The 16,359-nt window shown below is 50.2% G+C and overlaps 1 protein-coding gene across 1 annotated transcript in view; it reads right to left on the minus strand.

Moving 5' to 3' along the window:
- The window catches only part of PPP1R37 (protein phosphatase 1 regulatory subunit 37), a 1,561,993-nt gene that overhangs the window by 222,239 nt on the left and 1,323,395 nt on the right, over window positions 1-16,359 (minus strand). Inside the window, exon 11 of the mRNA XM_069644632.1 lies at window positions 3,704-4,691. Coding sequence (XP_069500733.1) covers window positions 3,704-4,691 — 988 coding nt within the window. The remainder of the gene's footprint in view (window positions 1-3,703; window positions 4,692-16,359) is intronic.

Below are 16,359 nucleotides of genomic sequence, written 5' to 3' on the forward strand. Positions count from 1 at the left end.
GGTTAAAAACCATCTACTCCTTTAAATCTGCACTCAAGCATAACCTACTCAACCAAGGAGGAGCACCCTCTACTTCTGCTCATTACTCCCGATTAAATATTTTGTTATTGCTGCTTTTTTTCTGTACACTTATACCACCCTTTCTTTTTAGCTCTGTCTTGACCGCTGACCCGACTTTTTGGAGGCAAGTAAAGCCTTCTGCTTTATCCGTCTGTCCCCCACCTCCATGCTTCATGCTCCTTTTTATGGTGAAACTGATCAGTCCCTAACCCTACCAGTACTGGGAGACCATGCCCACCTTAGTGAATTTCTTTTATTTTTAAAACTGTATACATCTTAAAGTAAAGTAAGGTTAGGTTACTTTGTATCCTTACAACATTTTCTATTGTATCTTTGCGTTTACAAGTACATGTGCAGGATGGGCTGGTGATTATGTTTATACCCTGTTTTTGACTTTTTACTTGTGCTTTTTTGCATTTTACCGCAGAATGCCATAAAGAGTACTTGTACTCTAAAATGGATATGCCACAAGATTTCTTCCTGTCCTTTGGCCATGTTGTCCTTTGGCCTTACTTCCCATTCTTCTGGGCAAAGTGGCTGTCTGTGCATGTGGCCGGATGTGGGGGCTGAGACTGTCTGGCCCCAGTCCACATTTGTGTCACTAGTGTCTGTTATTGGGCAGAATTTCTGGCCAGGGGCTATTCCTGATTGGATTAGCCACTGCCAGCTTGAATGGTACAGATCCTTACCATTGGTGGACCTAGTGGTGACTCCAGTCCAATTCTTTGAAAAAAGACCCCTATGAAGAAGTGCGGCCCGCTGAAGACCCGAGGACGACCGTTAAACCTGACCAGCTTTTCATCCAGCCAAGTATTAGTAAAGCCCTGCTTCTCAATCCCGATCTGATGAAGGCCAACTCATTGTTGCTTAGATCCTTGGTCTGGTGGGCACAACAGGTCTTGAACCCTGCTCAAGGATCAGTGCCTTCGATAGTGTCCCTGGACCACCCGGAGGACTGACCACCTCTCTCCTGAGCCATCTTGCTGCAGCTGTCGCTGTTCTGAGTGCATCCTTGGAACTTGGATCTTCAACTTGTGCTACAAGACGCTTGCTCTGGCATTTTAAGCCTTCTAGTGCCAAAGAAAGCCTGCAGGCCTGCTACAACTGAAGATCCCCCATCTCCACCTGACCTTGGTGACTCCGGCTGCTTCCCATCTTCTTCGCTTCCTGAAGGTCTCTGAAGTCTTCTTCCTTTCATGGCTATGGTGAACAGCTGGACAGTCCCTGGAACTGTAATGCAGGTACTGCAATCGACAAACTAAACCCTGTGCCCAAAAACTGACTTTGCACCTGCCGATACCTGGGCCAGATCTAGCACAGAGATACATGATCCCAATTGACTCCAGAACCCCTGAAGTGTTTGCTGTGAAAATCAGAGTAAGGGCAGGGGGGACAGGGGAGAGGGGGGACATGTCTGCGGCAGTTCTGCGGCAGATGGGGAGTGGAAGAGTCAACATACCAGTTTCATCCACTTCCAATGGGTTATATATGGGCATAACTTCTTTTCCCCGTTTCTCTCCTTCCTGTCATAAATCGTTGGTGGTCTAGTCAAGAATCACATTAACCTACAGCCCCTCCACTCCCCCCACAGGCCATCCCTAGCAAAATGGGAAGAGAGACACTTCAACTTTTGGAACATTTAATCACAACCACTGGCATTGCTCAGTCCAATAGTGCCTTACCTGAACAATAACGTTTGGAACAAGTGACTCTAGGGCACTGGGCCCCATTCCATCTCAGAGTTGGATTTAAGAGTTAGGGATCTTATTTTATGATTAATCTTAAGTGTTTTTAATGCATTTCTTTGATTTGATATTTACCAGTGTATACACGTTTTGACTCAACTGCCCTCCCTTCACCCTCTTTACCTCATAGTTATTGAAAGTCTTGTTTCTGGTTTTGCGCCCAGTCGATTAATGGTCTTTAAGGTTAGGGTTTGGCTACACTTCAGTGTCTTTCCTGTTCACCATAATAGGTTGACCTCCGAAAATCCACCCTGAGGGTTCATTTTCCATGCTAACACTCATTCCTTGATTATCCAGCACCTAACTTCATTGTTTATACCACATAGCATGTATTCAGTCCTTTTGCACTATATGTGTCTGGCCCTGTCCCGTCTCATTCAGTCTCTGGTTTATGTGCTATGTGCTCTCCATTCACCCCCAATCTACCTTTCAGTTGCTCAAGATCCTTCCTGGTAACAAACAGCACCCGATTAAGGATTACCCCAAATGACTGTTCTTTTCTTTTCTAAGGGTTTCTGACAAAAGTAGAGGGCAAACACCCTCTACTGTCCATAAATACAAATACAAAAAAGGAAATAGAGAAGTAAACACAAGAATGGCCAGAGAAATAGACTACATCCCCAATATCGGTAAAGAAGTAACATTTAAAGGAGAGTCCATTGATAAACGACCATCAAAAAAAGAAAAGGCCCAGACACCAATACTGGGACAATTTACATAAAGCTTCTAATTAGGCAGCATTGGGATAGACTATATGGTCACACACAGACTGCCAATTATCAAGGCATTCACCATTTGTCCACACTCAATAACGGTCGGACAAAAGAAAAGAAGACACTAGAGGAGGAAACGTTGCTTACTTGGAATCCTACTTATCACATGTAGCTTCATGTGAATCCTCCCCGATGATCTAGTCAAATAACCCACTGGGAAAATAGCAAATTATGTTATTGATGGCTTAAGAGCAGGCCTTTCAGTTTTTTAGTAGGCATTCAGAAGAGCCAGGAATTTCATCCTCTTTTCAAGCTCAGGAATATCTTGCAATATACTAGAGCACTCCTCCTGAGGAGCTTGCCTCTTCTTTGTTCTGTCCCTGGTTAGGGGTTACTGGGGGATTCCGTCACTGCTGAGAAGGCAACACTCTAAATGAGTAATATCTTGCAAGGTTTCTGCACTGCTCAGTTGGAGTCTTATGGAAGACTCGTTTAGCAATTTCACATTTCTAAGGCTCTTTTTCTTGAGAGGGGGAGGAGGCAGTAAATGCAGTCTGCGAGAGTTAAAGATTCCTAAACAAATTATTTTTCCTACAGTTAAAACAGGTCTTGAAGAGGGATCTCCTATGCTTGTGTTCCCCCAAGCTACCCTTTGATACATACATTGCACTGTGGTTAGGTAAAGATGAAAACGACAGGAAAATATGCAGAAAGTGGCTTGTAAATGTGAAGCTTCATCAGAAAAAATGTTTTAGTTGAAAAAGTGCATCTTTGTTTGTACAGAAATACAAAGAAAAAGCAAGTTGTGCAGCAAATGTTTTGAAGATTCCCACGTACATGGCATTTGGTAAGGAATCTAAAGATGGCTTCCCTGGTTTGAGCCTGAGCACCTCCTTCTCAATGGTCTAGAGGCAAGGGGACCGAAAAGAAGTGGGGAGGCTACAGGTTAAAAGTTACTGTTAACAATATGGTGTTCGTTTATACTGCAGATTCCTAGTCTGACAACGGTCGGGAAGTATTAAACATGTGACTACGAATCAGTGGGGGGTGAACCTTCCTTCAACTCTCAAACACACAGCAATCCTCTGCTAACACAAAAAATACACATGCAAGTTTGTATTCCTTTGTTCTAAATTTGGATTACTCCCGGACCAGTGAAATAGGCATGGCAAACTATGAACTTACCATGGTCCACAGCGCAAACTCCGGTCTTCCCATCACACGCTGTAGACACATCTGGAAGGGCATGAACAAATGCTGCCTTGAGTCCGTTAGGAAGAGGTGTGTCGGGAACCGCACCCTCGCATTGTGTCGATGGAGTATGGATAGAATCCGAACCTGGGTTAGTGTTCAGCGGCCTTGTGCACTCTGGGCTGGAGGATGGCCTTGGGCTAAATATGCTTCCATTTGCCTGCGTGTCCAGTAGCACAGTTTTTGGGGGCAGCAGATGGGGAATGCAGTGCACCTGGACTGTGGGTCTATTGTTCAGGTCAGAAATCTCTGTCAAATGTTGGTTATTTTCAGCAATTTTCTCGGGAGGATTTTCCACCCGAGTCACAACGAAGATTTTATGTCCCCGCCCGGGACTAGACACAGAAATTCTTCTTTCACTGTTTTCAGAGTCACCACATTTTGGCGATCCTGGAGGGTCCACTTCACTTTTACCTTGATGGTCTGAATTGTGCTCTTTCTGACTATTTTGCGGTATACAACTTCCACCTGCAGTAAGAGAATTAACCCCAGCAAGTGTGGAATCTAGCGGGTGATTAATATTTTTCACAGTGACCATTTCTTGCTCGGTCACCTCTGCCGCACCTTCCGCTGCTGCATCCTCTTCTTCCTCCTCCTCTGTATCAGAATCAGACTCCCATTCTGATGCGACATCAGTACCCTTAGTGTCGTTGATGGTACTGGTTGTTGTATCCTCAAGGTCTGAAACTACAACCTCAACTACTTCCTCTGCCTGCTCTGGAGATTCTGCCAAGCAGGCCACGCTGCTGTCCTCCACAGGCACCTCTACTGCAGGCTCTGTGATCGTTATCTCCGGCATTGAGGCAGAGAGCTGCATTTTATGCTCATTTTCTTCTTTCTCCTTGGCCAAAATGAAGTTGCGTTTACACCCATTCTGGATTTCAGTAAGCAAGGTTTTCTGCGTTTCAATGAAGCTCTTCACCTAAAAAAGAGAATATGCAATTGAAATTCATGTATTGGTGCGCTACAGATCAATTTCTTATATTCAACAAGGATCATCTGCATTTTATGCTGCCTAAATATCATTGCAACATATTGCCTTACAATATAACCCACTCCCTTACCAACAACATTTTTAAATAAATCAGTTTTGATGAGCTACAGTGGAATAGCATTTATTAACAGACTGAGGATAGGAATCTTTCCGTGACCTGAAATACCTAGACAAAGTAACCGCTCAGAATAGCTCCATCAAGGGGTGGACAATACATATTTGTAGCAATATTTACAGTTGGAAGCGTCCTCCGACAGATATCTCATCTTCCATCACTGCAGTGAACATGTGCAGCTGGCATTTGGTAACTTTTACCCAGCAAGCAGTGATTGGTAAGGGGGGTGTGGGGGGCTGGGGTATCATGAGCCTCAGTGGCATGCACCGCTGGCGCTTCATTGCTCAGAATGACTGCGACCACTGTACAAATAGTGCATACCTGTGACTTAAGTTCCTTTTCTCTGCATGTTGCTTCAGAAACACGTCTCACCTCTTTCTCTGCATCATTCCTGAAAACCATGGCAAGTCTGTCAAAAATGTCAGGATTCAAGTGCTACAGGAAGTGAAAGTTTAAGATGTCGATTTTCGACTTGCATACAATATGCGAATGCTGCTCGGAGTGTGGTCTGGGATTGCTCAGACAAATTGTCTGCAGGTCTCTCCCATAATGGAAAAAGAGCAAAAGCGAGAAAGAAATCTAGAGCGAGAGAGAGACAAACACACAGACACACACATATATATATATACCGTTCATGTCACTCATACTCCTTCTTAGCCCACAAAAAGTAGAGAACAGTTGGACGTAACTAGAGCAAAGGCAATGCTTCCAAATCCTCAAAAAAAGTGAGAGGCACGATGGCGGCTTTGCCTGTTCACTATTTGGAGAGTTCCAGGCTTAAAAGGGTCACAAAAAAAAAGTCGACAGCATTGATGGCTATAGAAGGTCCATTCACACCTAAACAAGCTTATAGGGCAGCAAAAAAGAGCAGGCTTCATACACCTCAAGGCGCGGACCCTATCCCAAGGAAGAGAATAGCGATCAAGACCCCGACAACTAATTGTTCAACAACCAAAGCCTCTGCACTGACTGTGTTGAGGCAGTGTGGTGCAGACTTCTTTCTGCTTACCTCAGATACAATGTGTTACACTTCGGCTTCCATAAGCCAATACTTTTAAACCATCCTAAATGTTTACAAGGAAGGTGATTCAATATTTGGCCTCAAGTCCTCAGGTCAGGCCCTTGACCAGGGTGACTCTGGTGCCACATGATAGGGCGGGGGTGGCGATCCGAATGTCAGAGAGCCGAATTTATTAGACCTTGGGACCAACTTGGACACAGCTGAGGCACAGTGTACGACCACCTGAATATGTCCTTCTGACAAACCATGCAAAAAGTGCTTGAAGCCTCTGGTCTCCGTGCCTATTCGAAATCAGAGCCACATATTTGGCCAAAGGCCCTCAGAGGGATAGGGTCCTGCTATTTAACCATGCTGTTGCTGACCAAATAACACTGTGGCAAACTCCTTGCTCGATACCGACCGACTCATCTGAGAAATATAAGCCAGCCTTGACTGATGCAATGTATCTTACCAGGCAGCCACTCATGAAAGTCTGGTGGCTCAGGCAGCCACAGCAGGCACCAAAAGGTTCTGTGTTTCTTTCTCCGACCCCAGAGTAAACAAAATTATAAAATGAGATGTCTTTGTCAAGAAAATCTTTGGCTGGTAGCGTTACCATCAAGGCAATTATACTCCTTATTAGCTAGCAAAGTTTTTACACTGCCTTTGGGTGGTGGTGTCGAAGGTGGTGAGCCACATCCCAGACACAAAAATCCAGGAGGGATTCAAGGAGTTAGTGGAGGATGGTAATGAGGCAGTATGCCAGGCAATGCCAACGGGTCTGGACATTGAGGACGGCGTAAGCAGAGCCATGGGGACGGCTACTGTAATTCACAGATACGCGTGGGTGAGAACCTCAGGCTTTGCTGCAGATGTGCAGGCCATACTACTTGGCGTGTCCCTTGACAGGTGTTCAGCTATTCAGAGAGAAACCAGGGAGTCATGGACAAATATAAAGCTTCAAAAGCCATAGCAAGGGCCTTGGAATTGGCAGTCCAGCAACCAAAAAGCCAGCCTTTTGCCTCCAATGTATCTTCTTTCACCAGAAGCCCTGGCTTTCGACCTTGCCAGACGTTTGTGCAGCGAGATAAATGACAGGCATCCACAGTCAGTTCAGGGAGGGTTAGAAGCCCTCAGAAATCTTATAGCCAAGGTGCTTCAGTGCCCTCATGGGCCCCCTGCAAGAAGCTTATGATTTCACAGCACCCCACTGAACAATGGGGGGTGGAATTTCAGGTTTTTTGCGCACATGGGAAGGCATTAGTTTGGATGTCTGGGTCCCTCAGGTGGCCGTCGGATATTGACTACCTTTCCTGCAAAGACCCCCAAATCATCCTCTACCAGTGAGAGCTCCATCCCCAGAACCCTGTCCTGATGTAATAACAAATTACTTATCTCAGAGCAATGTTCTTTCTGATGGATGTTCCTCCCACCGATTCCTCATCTCGGATATCCCTGGTTCAGCTGTTTGCAGAAACGTTTGTCGCCAGGGGTCACATCGTGGCTCTGTCCAACACCTCTACCTGCCCTACGTCCGATAGGACATCAGGACCAGCATAGAGGCCGCGCACCCCGTGACCTCAGTTCCATCCATTTTCCCTAGCACTCTGAAGCTGAAGAACCATAGAACCGATGGTTTACTAGCTTCCGGCAAGAGAGGCAGGTAGGGCGATTTGGAATTATGTGGAGGAACATCGTCCAGAAGGATGAAGTTACTTACCTGTAACTTCTATTCTCCAGCATGGGTCTTGCATGAATTCACATGCTCAGGAATATTCCGACAGGCTGAGAATCTTCAGTAAATTTAAAGCAGTTTAGCTTTAAGCTAAAAACTGCTCTCTCCTCTATAGCCCATCAGTATCACTTTGGTCATACTGCCCCAACCAATGACTCTTCATCGCTCCACCCCTGGTGGCCATCTTCGGATTTGGTAGCGCAAGTAGAGTAGCAGTATGAACCAAGAGCCAAAGAGGGGAGGGATTGCATGTGAATCCATGCAAGACCCATGCTGGAGAACAAGAGTTACAGGAAAGTAACCTGTTCCGTCACCACCATTGGGTCTTGCATAGATTCTCATGCTCATGAGGAACAAGTTAACTTACCTGTAACTGTTGTTCTCCAGCATGGGTCTGGCATGGATTCACATGCTCATGAATATTCACCGTCGTCAGGCTGGGAATCCTCGGTAAAGACAAAATCAGTATCGGTTTCGTTTCTGATCTGTCTTTCTTAGTAGTAACCAATCACTGGTCTCTGGGTCATACTGCCCCCAGCCAATGACTGCCCTCTCCCTAAGCCCCGACCCTGGCAGCCATCCTCAGATTTGGTAACAGGTAAAGTGGCAGTATGACCAAGTGAAGAGCCGCAGAGGTGAAGGGAGGGTTTGCATGTGAATCCATGCCAGACCCATGCTGGAGAACAACAGTTACAGGTAAGTAACTTGTTCCTTCACTAGCATGGGGTCTGGCATGGATTAACATGCTCATGACTATAAGAATACATAGCAGTACACACATGCACAACCACGGGAGGTGGCAAGGCTCAACATTAAGCATTACATAAAACTCAACATTAAGCATCTCTTACCTCCTCACCAGGCTCACCTTAAGCGAACAGGTTGCGCAGCACTGCCTGGCCGACTCTGGACTCCTCCCTGGAATCCCGGTCGACGCAGTAGAATCTCGTGAAGGTGTGTGTCGACTTCCACGTAGCAGCCCTGCAGATGTTCAGCAGGGGCACACCAGACAAGAACACTGTGGTAGCAGAGATATCTCTGGTCGAATGGGCTCTCGGACGGCCAGGCAACGGTCGGTTTGCCAACCGATGACAGTGCATGATGCAGCCAAAGAGCCATCTGGAAATGGAAGCCTTCGAGAGAGCCTTCCCTTGGTTCACAGGTCCAAAGTTCACAAACAGCTGTGATGTCTTCCGAAAACTCTTTGTTCGGTCCATGTAGAACTTCAGCGCTCTAGCTACATCCAGCGAGTGCAAAGTCCTCTCGGCCGGCGACGAAGGTGACGGGAAAAAGACTGGTAACACCAAGGGCTCATTGAGATGGAAGTCCGACGGCACATTGGGCATGAAGGAGGGGGGCGTCCTCAGCACCACCGTCGTCTCGTGAAAAGTCAAGTATGGAGGCTTGCAGGATAGGGCCTGAATCTCTTCCACGCGTCGTGCAGAGGTGATGGCCTCAAGGAACGCTGTCTTCCACGACAGGAACTTCAACGGAGCCGAATGCAAGGGCTCGAATGGTGGGCCCATGAGCCTGGTCCGCACCACGTTGAGCTCCCACGTCGGGGCTGGAGCCTTCACCGGCGGGAACAATCGGAACAGTCCTTTCATAAACTCCTTCACCAGGCAATGAGACCACAGGGACGACCGTCCTGCAGTTCTGGTGTATCGGGAAATCGCTGCCAGATTGTATCTATGGAAGCATGAGCTAGTCCAGCTTTGGCCAGCGACAGTAAGTACGGTAGCACTTGAGGGGCTGTAATCCGTATAGGGTTAATCTTCTGTGCACGGCACCAGACAGAGAACCTCTTCCACTTGTGTCCGTAGCACTTGAGAGTTGAGGATGCCCTGGCCTTTGCAAGAACCTCTCTGCAGTCAGCCGGGATATCGTACCCTCCAAACTCTAGTGCTGCAGGAGTCAGGCCTGAAAATTCAGCGACTCCGGGTCGTGATGAAGAATGGAGCCTCCTTCTCCGGAGAGAAGGTCTGCATCCGTCTGCAGTTTGACTGGTGGGGACGCTGACAAGTCCAGAAGGTCCGGGAACCATATCTGTCTCAGCCACGCCGGTGCGACGTAGGATCATCCTGCACTGGGACCTCTTGAGTTGGTTGATGAGCCTGAGCAGCAACGGCAACGGCGGGAACGCATACAGGAACAGGCCGTCCCAGGGGAACGAGAAAGCATCGCCTATGCTCCTCAGCTGGGGGAACCTGCGGTCGAACCTCTGGCACTTGGAGTTCGTCGCCGTCGCGAACAGGTCGATTTGGGGTTTGCCCCATCGCTGGAAGAGTTGATCCACTTGATCCTGGCATAGTTCCCACTCGTGGCACCAGCGCAGCTCCCTGCTGAGTGAGTCTGCAATGGTGTTTTTTATCCCTGCTAGATGAAAAGGTACCAGAAACATCCCCTGCCACAGATCCCGGGCTTCCTTGGACAGGGCTGGGGATCTGGTTCCTTCCTGCTTCCGGATGTAGAACATTGTGGTGGTGTTGTCGGTGAAGATCCTCACCACCTTGCCCTTGAGGGACGGGAGGAATGACTTGAGGGCCCAGAACACTGCTCGGAGCTCCAGTATGTTGATGTGGAGAGGCCTCTCCTCCGGGAGCCACAGGCCTCTCGCATGAAGATCTCCGGTGTGCGCTCCCCACCCCTCCAGGGAGGCATCCGTCGTCACCGTCACCTGGTATGCTGGGGTCTGAAAGTCCGTGCCCGCTGCGAGATGCGCGCGGGTGCCCACCATCGAATTGCTTGGCGGAATACTTCGTTGAGCAAGATCTTGTCCTCGAAGCTGCCCGTCGCTTGGATCCAACGGGCGTCGAGGAACTCCTGCAGAGGACGCATCCGAAGCCTGCACAGGCGCACCAGATGGATGCAAGAGGACATCATCCCGAGAAGGGACTTGCTGGACCTCACTCTGGCCACGTCCGTGGCCAGCAGACGCTGTACCTTGCCCAGGATGGCCTGCGTTCTTTCCTCCGACGGCAAGGCCAACTGCGCTACTGTATCGAGTTTGGCTCCCAGAAACAGCGCACCTGCGACAGAACCAGGTGGGATTTGGGGAAGTTGATAGAGAATCCCAGGTCCGTGAGCAGCCAGACGGTCTTTGCTGCGTGTTCGACGGCGAGTTCCCTAGTCCCTGCTCGGATGAGCCAGTCATCCAGGTAGGGGGTAGACGTGGATCCCCTCCAGGCGCAGCCGTGCCGCCACTGGTGCTAGGCACTTGGTGAACACCCTGGGCGCCGACTTCAAACCGAATGGGTGGGCCTTGAACTGGTAGTGCCGCCCTTGGACTACGAACCTGAGAAACTTTCGGTGCCCTTTTGGGATGGCGATGTGAAAGTACGCATCCTCCAAATCCAACGACGATAGGAAGTCGCCTTCCTCCAGCTGGCCCAGCACGTGCTGGAGGGTGACCATCCGGAACTTCTATGCCTTGATGTATTTGTTTAGCCGACGCAAGTCCAGGATGGGACGCCAACCTCCTGTCTTCTTTCTGACGAGGAAGTATCTTGAGTATACTCCGGAGCCCCAGAGCCTCTTTGGGACGAGCTCGATGGCTCCTTTCTTGAGCATCACCCTTACCTCTAACAGCAGCTGAGGGACGTGGTTTTCCTTCCTGGCCACGGGAGGAATTCGGGGGCACTTCTTTAGAATTTCCAGAGTGTGCCCGTGGGCCAGGGCATCCAGCACCCAACGGTCGGTGGAGATGGACTCCCACACGCTGATGAACTTCGTCAGCCGGCCTCCCACCGGGGTGCTTCGGTGGGGGCCCGACGCAACAGCCGGTTCAGACTTGCTTGGAAGAAGCCTTGCCGCCTTGGCCTCCCTGGCGACAACGGCGAGATCCACCTGACTTGCCTCGTCCCCTGTAGGCTTCTTGCGACGAGGAGCGGGCCGCCTGACGGTAGGTCGAGGAGCCGCCGCTGAATCCTTTGGAGGCACCTTGCTTGCCTCCGGAGTTCCGAAAGGGCGGCTGCCGTTGCTGCAGAACTCCCAAGGCCCGAGCCGTCTCCGTGTCGGTCTTTATGGCCTGTAGCGACTCATCTACAGTCTTTCCAAACAGATTGTTCCCGTCAAAGGGCATGTCCAAAACCTTGGCTTGCACGTCCTGGTGGAAATCCGTTGCCTTGAGCCACCCTCGCCGTCGAAGGCAAATGCTGTTGCCCAACTGGCGGAAACTGGTGTCGGCAATGTCCGTGGCCACAGTTATGGCATGGTCCGACGCCACCTCACCCTCCTGTAGGATCACCAGGGCCTCTGCCCTCTTGTCGTCCGGGAGGAAGTCCAACAGGGGGAGCGATCTTGTACCACAACTCCCTGTCGTAGCGGGCCACAATTGCTAGGGCGTTGGCCGCCTTAATCGTCGTCGCCGCCGAGATGACTCGTCGTCCCATGGCATCTAGTTTCTTTCCCGCGCCATCCGGTGGGGAAGTCGAAGCCGAAGCCCCCCCGCTTTATTCTTGGCTGCTGCCGAGATGACCGAATCCGGGGTCGGTTGTGCTCCAAGGCACAAAGGGGAGCCATCAGGGACCCGGTACTACTTCTCTTACCGGTCCCTTTTGGAAGGCGTCGTGGACGGGTTCCACACGAGAGCAAGACCCTCGTCCCAGATGTCATCCAGCAACGGCACTGCGAGGACCGGCTTACTCTTGGCCTTGTGCCATTGGTAGAGGAAGCCTTCCTTTTCTTCGGGGCAGAGCTGAAAAAGCTCGGCCGCCCTGGCAATCATGGCGTGGAAGGAACCAATTTCGTCGGGAGGAGACGCCCGAGGAATCGGAGACGGGAGGTCAGTCCCGTCGTCGCCACCGTCATCCGACCCCGTCGTGGCCGTGTCTGTTCCTGTGTCATCCCTCGGGACCGGGGAAGGCGACAAAGGCAGAGAAGGCCGTGAGGGCTGAAGGGGAGCCGGATGAATTCTCCTACTCTTGTTTGGAGGGCTTCCCGATGCACCCGGTTCAGCTGGGTCGTCCGTCGGGGGTAGGGGCAGTCTCGTCCTTATCTCTGTGCATAAGGCTTGGATTGCCGTCAAAATGGCCGCTGAGTTGTCTTGTGGCTCAGGCTGTGACAGGCGTGCCGGGAGCGACGGTTGTTCCTCCTCCACGGGAACCTCGTCATCGCCACCCTCGCTCTCGTCGTCCCCCTCATGGGCTCCCTCCCATGGAACCGTGCCCCTTCCTAATTCTCGGTCAGTTTCTCCTCGGGGGTTGTGTCCATGTCCGTAACGGCCACCGCCCCCCTCTTTTTCCACCAGGGTCTTCACGGGGGTCTTCTCGATGGGCTTAAAAGAGGATACCCTCCACGGAGGCAGGGAAACTCTGGGCCCCGAGGTCACCTCCACTGGGCTAGCCTCCACAGGCTTCGCCAGGGCCGCAGCAACTTCCTCAATCGAGGCCTTGGCCGGGATCAAGGCCTTCACCACCTTGGGCGCGCTTGAGGCCTTCACCTTAGGGGGAGGGTCACCGCCTCACTCCCCTTCGGTCTGTTCCTTCGAGATCGACCGGGGCCTCTCCAGAAGCTTAGCCGGGTTCTCGGGTTTTCTCTTCCGAGCCAGAGCATTGGATTGCGGTTAATGGCGTCGGTGAAGGTGAGCCCTGCCTGGCAGCCCGACCGTTCGGCGCTCCCGGTGCCCGCAGACTCACGGTGCTTTGCCTTCTGTTGGGCCCCCGTCGTCAGGTCGCCCTTACAGGACTTAGAAGAACGCTCGGACGACTTCTTCTCACCTGCTGGGCTCTTGCCTTCCAGCCAGTTGGAGAGACGGGTCCGACGATCCCTCATAGTCCGATCCGACATGTTCATGCAAAACTCCCAGTCCTTCTCATGTGTTTTGTCCTCGTGGAGGCAGTAAAGGCATTTCGAATGCTCGTCCTCCTTGAACACATTTTGTAGTTTGCATCCAGGGCAGATCCTGAACAGTTTGCCGGGAGTCCAGCTTCCCTTCTCCTGGGCCATGTTCTTCTCATCCGCGAGGTAGGCCTCAGAAACTTCTGGAATCCTCCAAAAAGCGCAACTCGATGAAAACTTCACCCTTGAGGGGCGTGGATAAATCCGAAACGGGTCCACGTTGATCGGAAGTAGAAACGGTGGAGCTTGAGGCTCGATTAAACCGAAAAATGAGATAAATCTCTTTGAAAAAGCGCAAAACGCAGTAAAAGCTCGAGAGCTATAGCACGCGGACTCCCAACACGAATGTGCGGTAAAAATCTGAGGATGGCTTCCAGGGGCGGGGCTTAGGGAGAGGGCAGTCATTGGCTGGGGGCAGTATGACCCAGAGACCAGCGATTGGTTACTACTAAGAAAGACAGATCAGAAACGAAACGGATACTGATTTTTTCTTTACCGAGAATTCCCAGCCTGACAACAGGGAATATTCATGAGCATGTGAATCCATGCCAGACCCCATGCTGGAGAAGACAATGCATTACTTACCGTAAAAGCATTTCTGATGGTTGTATCTGCTTAGATTCACATGCTGTGCATAGGTCCGACATCCAGTGGTCACTGCGGAGTATTGCATTTTGTTTTTCGTAGTCGAAAAGGGGACGTCGACAAGGCGTGTCTGTAACACTATCCCTATAGTGACGTGCGTTGTACCCACAATCCCTCACGCGTGGAGGTCCCTCTGTATTTTTTCTGCCCTGAAGGAGCCTTCTATACGTGAGTGAGTACAGAAAAGAGAGAGAGAGATGTAGAAAGGTGTCTATGTTCCTTCCATCCGAGCGGGGAGGAAGGGTGGGCGCATGTGCATCTAAGCAGATACAACCATCAGAAATGCTTTTACGGTAAGTAATGCATTGTCTTCTGATGTTTGTTATTCTGCTTAGAATCACATGCTGTGCATAGACTAGCGAGCAGTACCCGGAGTTGGCGGTGGGTTATGAGAAGGAACAGTAGAGAAAAGATGTCTTAATACTGCCTGTCCCACCTGGGAGTCAGATCTAGAGTGTGCATCTAGACAGTAGTGTTTTGTAAAGGTGTGCACAGAACTCCAGGTAGCCGCTTTGCAGATGGACTCAAGGGGAACATTTGCAATGAACGCTATGGAAGCCCCAGTGCCTCGAGTGGAATGTGCTCTTGGCTTGAAGGGTAGTTCTCTCTTAGCAAGAGTGTAACAGAGAGTGATGCATTGAACAATCCATCTAGATATAGTGGACTTTGAAACTGCATCTCCTTCTCTTCCTGCTGCCACCGAGACAAAGAACTGTTTAGTCTTTCTCAGTGGTCTGGTTCTTTCCATGTAGAACATGACAGCTCTGCGTACATCTAGTGTATGCAGACTTTTTTCTCCCAAGCTGGAAGGGTTTTGAAAGAACGTTGGTAGTTCTATTGACTGGTTTACATGGAATTTCGAGATGAATTTTGGTGCAAACCTTGGGTGTGTTTGTAGAACCACCTTAACCTTGTGAACTGTTACGAAGGGGTCTAGAACAGAAAGAGCCTGTAGTTAACTTACTCTCCTAATGGAGGTGATAGCTATTAGGAAAGCAGTCTTAAGAGTGAGGTCTTTAAGAGTTGCCTTGTGCATGGGTTCAAAAGGAGGGCCCATGAGTCTAGAAAGTACCACATTTAAGTCCCATCCGGGAGCTGGGTTAGCTATCGGAGGGTGTATTCTCTTTACCCCCTCCATGAAGGCCTTGATAACTGGTATCTTCCACCACGACACTTTAAGTTGGGAAGTGGTGTATGCAGAAAGTGCCGCTAGGTGGACTTTAATGGAATTGAACACTAGACCTGACTCCAGTAAATGGGTCAAGTACAGAACAATGTTAGTGGGAGAGCAGTCAACCGGGTTGATGCTCTTACCTCTACACCAGATGACAAATCTTTTCCACTTGCTAGAATAGCAGTGGCGAGTATTAGGTTGTCTGGCTTCCCTGAGGATGTCCATACATCTCTGCGGGAGTTGTAGATGTCCAAATTCTATGATCTCAGGAGCCAGGCTGCTAAGTTCATGGTCTGAGGGCATGGACGCAGTGTCCTGCCCGTGTCCTGTGACAGCATGTTGTACGGGCAGGGAAGTTTCACTGGGGGAGATAGGGACATCTCCATCAAGTGAGAAAACCATGGCTGCCGGGCCCACATTGGGGCCACTAGTATCATGGTAACCTGCTCCTGGTGCATCTTGTGCACCACTTTGTTGAGAAGGGGAGTCGGGGGAAAGGCGTAAGCAAATTTCCCTGACCATTGAATCGACAGACCGTTCCCCTTGGACTGGTTCTGGGGGTACCTGGAGGCGTAACTTTGGCATTGTGAGTTCTCCAGAGTTGCGAACAGGTCTATTTCCGGGAATCCCCATTGCGTGAAGACGTCTAAGACGATGTCTTTGTGCAATTGCCATTCGTACTCTTCGGGCAGGGGGAAGTCTCTGCTGAGTTCGTCTGCTAGCAGATTGAGTTCCCCTGGTACGCGTTGTGACAGTAGGAACATGTGTTTGAGAGCCCACTTCCATATATTCTGGGACAGCTTGGACAGCCCTGGAGAGTGGGTGCCCCCCTGCTTGTTGATGTAGTACATGGCTGTGGTGCTGTCTGTAAGGACCATCACTGTCTTCCCTTGTAGGTGTTCCTGGAAGGCTTTTAGTGCTTTGAACACCGCCAGTAGCTCCAGTCGGTTTATGTGCTTGGATGCTACGTTCGGAGTCCACACTCCGGGAGCAGTCTGATGGGATAGGTGAGCCCCCCATCCTGTGAGGGATGCGTCCGTGGTTAGCGTGGCCTCCACCGCGGGTGTGGCAAAGGGTTTCCCTATTATC

This window comes from Ambystoma mexicanum, chromosome 2p (genome assembly GCF_040938575.1).
Source record: "Ambystoma mexicanum isolate Mex_15411 chromosome 2p, UKY_AmexF1_1, whole genome shotgun sequence".
Lineage (NCBI taxonomy): Eukaryota > Metazoa > Chordata > Amphibia > Caudata > Ambystomatidae > Ambystoma > Ambystoma mexicanum.